The 6,119-nt window shown below is 43.3% G+C and overlaps 1 protein-coding gene across 1 annotated transcript; it reads right to left on the bottom strand.

Annotated features, from left to right (window-relative positions):
* Positions 1-437: 437 nt before the first annotated feature.
* On the bottom strand, positions 438-5,455 carry LOC120025116 (ammonium transporter Rh type C-like). Its single transcript, XM_038969553.1, has 11 exons — positions 5,230-5,455; positions 4,232-4,424; positions 3,112-3,262; positions 2,772-2,919; positions 2,420-2,586; positions 2,113-2,250; positions 1,711-1,847; positions 1,284-1,408; positions 1,063-1,136; positions 717-802; positions 438-477 (listed from the first exon to the last, which is right to left on the bottom strand). The coding sequence occupies exons 1-11, from the start codon at positions 5,453-5,455 to the stop codon at positions 438-440; spliced, it is 1,485 nt and encodes a 494-aa protein (XP_038825481.1).
* Positions 5,456-6,119: the final 664 nt, after the last annotated feature.

Raw genomic sequence — 6,119 nt, 5'->3', positions numbered from 1 at the left:
TATATATATATATATATATATATATATATATATATATTACACAGTATACCAATGCTCAAGAAAAGCTCTATTGGCCATTTTGTGTAGTAGGTTATAGTCCACATAATGTGGATTAAGTGCAGATCTTAGAGGTTCTTTCAATAGATCAGCATTTTACCAGAATTCCGGACACAGTGTTCCGTGCCAGTGCATAACCATCTAGGAAGTGTATGTGATCTAATGGTGTGGGTGGTGGGTGGAGGGGTGAAGGCACATACAGTATCTAATGGCTTCAAATGTAGGTAATGACCTTAACATAAGATGCAAGAAAGCATGTTTTAATGTGCCTTGTATAGGTGTCTTCATTTAAGGGGAGTGTGGTTGTCTGTTGGATTTCCGTGGTAATTCCGTGGTCCAGCAGCACGTATTTGGGTAGTGGTGTCCTCACACCTCTGTATTTAGCTTTCACAGTGTTCCACAGAGAAGTTGGACTCAGATCTATTAAGATAAGAGCAAAACATCACAGACTTAGAAAGAAAAAGACAAATTTTTCCCTACACTGCTCTCTCTTGTGGAATGATTAGTCATTACAATAAACAGAGAACATAATGGTTTGAGAAAAGATTGGATTATCTATAAACAAGTACTGTATTTAAAACTAATCCTTGATTATAACTTCAACAAATCACTAACGATTTGTGTGACATGGTCAAACAGAGCATGCTGAATGGACTTACAGGTCTTGCTGCTTGTGTATCATGTGGTTGTTGTACTCCAGAATGGGAGGGATGCTCTCCTGATGCTCCTCCTCTTCATCAGGGAGCTGTGAAGAAATCATAGGTGATTTAGGTTTTATTGTCCTACTTGTGTGAAATGTCTTCAGTGTGGTCAATGTAATGCAATAGTTTTATTGACTACTATAGTTTATATTTTTTTCTAATTTTTTTCTCCATTTAGTCATAAAAATTCAATGTAGATCTCAAAGGTGGTCTGTAGGTCGTCACGTGAGACTAAATCAAATACAATGGCACCACCTAGTGGCTGTATTGTGAACAGCAGGTGATGAGCAGCTGGTTCCTTTACCTCCCAGTACATCTCATCATCGAAGCAGTTCTCATCAGCAGGATCACCCCAGATGGGTAACTTCAGGATGGAACCTGTGAACAGAGGAGATAGCGTTTAACTTCAGTCCCTTTCCTTCAAGTACGTCACCCCCTATACCACCCATGTCACCTCTAGGTCACCCTTTATATGCCCATGGCTCCTCTCTATCTCTGATGCTAGGCTGTCGCGGCCAAACTCACCGACTATAGCTCCGCCTACAACCCCGAAGACGATGGACACACACATGCCAGCGGCCTGGTATCCACCCTGAGTTAACACGGTTCTGTCCTTAAAGTCTCCAGTGAAGTCAAACGTGTTGATCAACCTGGACGGAAAAGAACAATGTACAGAATCAGATTGTGTCCCATATTTAGTCTTCTAATGACTCTGTATATTTCCAACTAACTGTCAGATTACAGCCTAAACTGTAACTGACATAAATTGTTTGGTGCAAAATGACATTAATCGTTTAAGATATGTCCTTTGACATACAGTAACTGTGTGATATGATTGGTTGATGAGAGGTTGTGGGGGAATATGTGTTCTGATTGTCTGGTAACAAGGATACATGTTCAGGTTCATGTGGTTTGGCTGTGTAGCCTTAGGCCCTCGGGTCTCCTGGCTCACCCCTGCTTTCCGTAGACTGACTCGCTGGCAGCTGCAGCAGTGATGGCTCCAACTATCCCGCCAATCACCCCAGGCATGGCGTGCAGGTTGTGTATTCCACACGTGTCCTGAATCTTCAGTGTCTTTTCCAAGAAGGGCTGGGAGGGGACAGGGAAAAGTTTAACACACCTGTAAACAGCCCCAAATAGTGTATTACCATTTATGGCAAAGGAATCTGCCCAACAAATATTAGGCAGCCATTTAGAGTGCTATACCTTCTTTATTGAGTGTGGCCCAACATCATTCATAAGAAGTAAATAAGAGTTGTAAGAGTTGTCATGCCTTTCTTTGGACAGAACCTACTAAGCCTACAAAACAAGACAATGTAGCTTCAAGCTGTGAGAGGCCAGGGGTGAGACTCACAGAAATGAAGATGTAGCCCATGGTAGAGATGATGCCGCAGAAGAAGCCCACGATCAGAGCTCCGTAGGGAGAGATCATAAACTCAGCCGCTGTCCCCAAGGCAACACCCCCAGCCAGGGTGGAATTCTGGATATGCACCTGTTAAGCAAGAGAGAGCACCAGTCATGACACTCAAACTTGTCAGTCAATAAGATGAGCGCAGAGGAGGATTATGCAGACTGAGAGGTCATCAGTTAGTGTCACAAATACACAGTTACAGAGAATGTCACATATTCAAACACACATACACATAGTGATGGTTCCTTACCATGTCGAGCTTGCCAGTCTTCTGGGAAAGGCTGGAGATGGCCACTGTGGTGAGGACAGTGGAGGCCAGGCCCAGGTAGGTGTTGATGACTGCCCTGTGCTGACCGTCTCCATGGTCAGTAATGGCCGAGTTGAAACTGGGCCAGAACATCCACAGGAAAAGTGTGCCTGAGGAGAGAGAAGGGACAACACAGTTAAAATACACCGATCATCACACACACTTCAAAACAGGAACAGTTCCATGCAGAAAACTTCTACAAATTAAAGATAGGTCACCATCACCAGAGGGAGTGAAACCCACACAGTGCAAATCAGAACCATTCGTATGTTTATGCAATGAACAACTAGCTCACCGATCATGGCGAAGGTATCGGAGTGGTACACAGAGCCCTGCATACGCTTGCTCTGGTGTAAATTAGGTCGGTAAAGGACCCGAGAGATGGCCAGACCATAATAACCTCCAAAGGTGTGAATAACCATGGAGCCACCGGCATCCCTAGCCTGTGGGGATAGAAACAGTCGTTTGTTACCAGGTGTACAAAACCATGTGATTACGTGGCTGCAGGCCATTGAGGTTACATAAATACATTACTATATCAGGGTTATAGGGTGAATTCAATGAATCCAACCATGGCTAATACAGTGTGTTTAATTTGATAGTTGTACGCCCAGAGAGTGCTTAATGGGACTCACATGAAGTAAGTTCAGAATGATGTACTCTTCCACAGCAAACAGAGTGACACCAAACAGGGTCATAACCAACAGCTGGACCGGGCTGACTTTGCCCAGCACTGCCCCGTAGGCTATGAGACAGCCCGCCACACAGAAGTCAGCATTGATCAGACTGCAGATAGAAGACACAGGTGGGTGGGGTGGAGACAGATTATTACTGGAGAGTCATGTGAGAGAGTCAGTCATGTATACAGTAGTAAAACCTGAATGACTAGATCAGTAAGTAATCCTCCTTCAGGTAATCCTCCTTCAGGTCTTTCTCTCAGCTATGATAGGAATGATAGTCTGCCCTTCAAGATGAATACCACAGGAGATAAGTCTCAAGGATAATGATATTTGTGATGAAGTCAACCTAAATGATTACAACCTCCCCGCCTCTTGTTATTGAGATTCTCAGAACAAGTACCCATCCATCAGTTGAACCCAGGGATGGGGAACTGTGATGGGGGTGACCCCCCTCATGACAGTGAAGAGAAAACATTTACATTTTAAATTCAATTTCCTGCAATACAGCACATTTTGGCATGGGACGTAGAGAAAATGTTGCTGTTCTAAAGCAAGTTTGCAGCAATTCTACACATTTTGCTATGGGGTGGAGGCAAATATTTGCATCGATGGGCCCCACACCGGTCGGTAATATGATCATGCTAGATAGCTGGCCGCTAGACTAACTCACCAATCTAAAAAATGTAGCTGACATGGGCTAATTGAGTGACTGCTGATGCACAACCACATTTTGAAATTGCACCTTGTATATTCTATCTCTCAATAGTAAATTGAGATCCCTACTGAGTCCCCCCCCAGTTTAAATAATAATAATATGATGCCCGCGGGCCGCCTGTTGCCCATACCTGGTTTAACCCATCACTGCTTAACCCATGGTGACAGCTTGCTTAACCCTAAGAGAGTTTATGGTACAGTCTATTGCTCCTACAACCATTCTGCCATTGTCTCAGTATGAGTAGCAACTCACTGATTAAGCCTCCTCCCCTCTCCTATGCATGTGCATACCTCATCAGTTCTCACTCTAATTACTGAACAAATTGCAGCCTCATAGATGCACATCAGTGCGGTTGCATACCTTTCAATACCGATGAAGATCTTTCCTGTCTGGGGGTCTAGAGAGTGGAACCAGCCTTGCATGAGCAGAGCCCACTGCAGGCCGAAGGAGGCAATGAGGAAGTTGAAACCGACCGCACCGAAGCTGTACCTCTTCAAGAAAGTCATGAGGAACCCAAAACCCACAAAGATCATCACATGGACATCTTGGAAGCCTGGAGAGAGGAGAGTTAGAAGGAGAAAGAGTGAGATAGAGAAAGAGAGAGATGGAGAAAGAGAGAGAGGGAGAGCGAGAGAATTATTAAAAGTGTGAAATAAATCCTACTAGTTAATGCAACATGTTATTGCATCAAATGCAAGGGGCTCTCAGTAGTTGCATAGTTTTTGATAAAAATCAGTCCTGGTGTTCTGTACCATTTGGTCAAAGTTTTAAAGCGATTAACTCAACATGTTCAACTGGATATGTCATCACCAGATTAGCAGGTTTAGGATACACACCCTGTCAGTTTACACACCAGAGCTACAGGTAGGACATAATCCCTGACAAGTCAAAACACATCATATTATAAGAGCAAACAGATGCCACATAGCTTCACGAGTAAACTTAACTTGTCACTCATTCACCTGGCTATCAGCAAAGATGCACCATCAGAAGCTGATATGAACCAAGCTAGAATCAGACAAATTGGAAATAAGACCTGACCAACATGTGGTAAAGAGGATACGTAGTTTTAACCCAAGTTAGGGAGGCAAATTTGGACTGCTACTGCATTAGTCCATTAATGAATAGATGCTTTCAAAATAACTGACTGAGATCGTTATCCAGAGGATTTCACAGGGGAAATTGTCAAACATCCTAGAGATCAAAGGTTGTCATCTGATCAAACAGCAAGCATGCTTCTTATTAATAACCTGATTCTTTATCATTTCAATAAAGATGAAACCATGAATCATACATTTACTGTATATTGTCAACCTAAAGGATGCATCAGGCAGTCCAGTGATTAGGAATGTACTTACTGGGGTATCTGAAGTAGAAGTCATTCTCTATGTCGCTGGTGATGTTGTCATGGGCCTTGGTCTCTACCCAGTGTGCGTTCGACTCCTTGTCGTAGCGGATGAAGACTCCGAAGAGGATGATCATGGCGATCTGCCAGACGAAGCAGACTACCGGCAGTGTAAGACGGATGTTGGTGTTCTTTTGCCGAGAGAAATAGTCTTTGCATCCCTGGCTGCAATTCCCCATGGTGGTGGCTGAGTAAGTACTGAGACAGTGATGCTCTTTGACGTGCCCTGAGTGTGGCTGTGACCCTGAAACTACAGGCTGTATCACTACAGGTATATATGGGACAAAACAGAGGTGTGTCCTCAGTGTGAGCCAGCTGTTGCCCTACCCAGCGCCAAACCCTCCCTCCCCGCCCTCTGGCACCTTGATAGATGACATCTGGCACGAGGCAGCAGAGAGTCCCGTGCATTTGATTGTTTGTCACGAACAACATGTTTCATTGGAGGGGTTAGAGGAAAATCCGAAAAAAAAAAATATGGTTGCCATTTTTTGTTGTTAGAGGAGATTTCCTTTGTTGTTACTGGGCAACAAGCAACCTGGTCTCAGAGAAAGAAGTATAATACTATACATCCTCCAAGATGTATGATAAGTTAAGTCATCCAATTTGTATGCTATTGTACAACCGGGTAAAACGTATGATGATACACAGTACCAGTCAAAAGTTTGGACACAGATACTCATTCCAGGGTTTTTCTTTATTTTTACTATTTTCTGCATTGTAGTTTAATAGCGAAGACATCAAAACTATGAAATAACACATATGGAATTATCTAGTAGCCAAAAAAGTGTTAAACAAATCAAAATATATTTTATATTTGAGATTCTTCAAAGTAGCCATCCTTTG

This window comes from Salvelinus namaycush, chromosome 30 (assembly GCF_016432855.1).
Source record: "Salvelinus namaycush isolate Seneca chromosome 30, SaNama_1.0, whole genome shotgun sequence".
In the NCBI taxonomy this organism is placed as follows: domain Eukaryota; kingdom Metazoa; phylum Chordata; class Actinopteri; order Salmoniformes; family Salmonidae; genus Salvelinus; species Salvelinus namaycush.
Note: the sequence above shows the minus strand (reverse complement) of the source record. Positions and strands in the feature narration are given on the sequence as shown.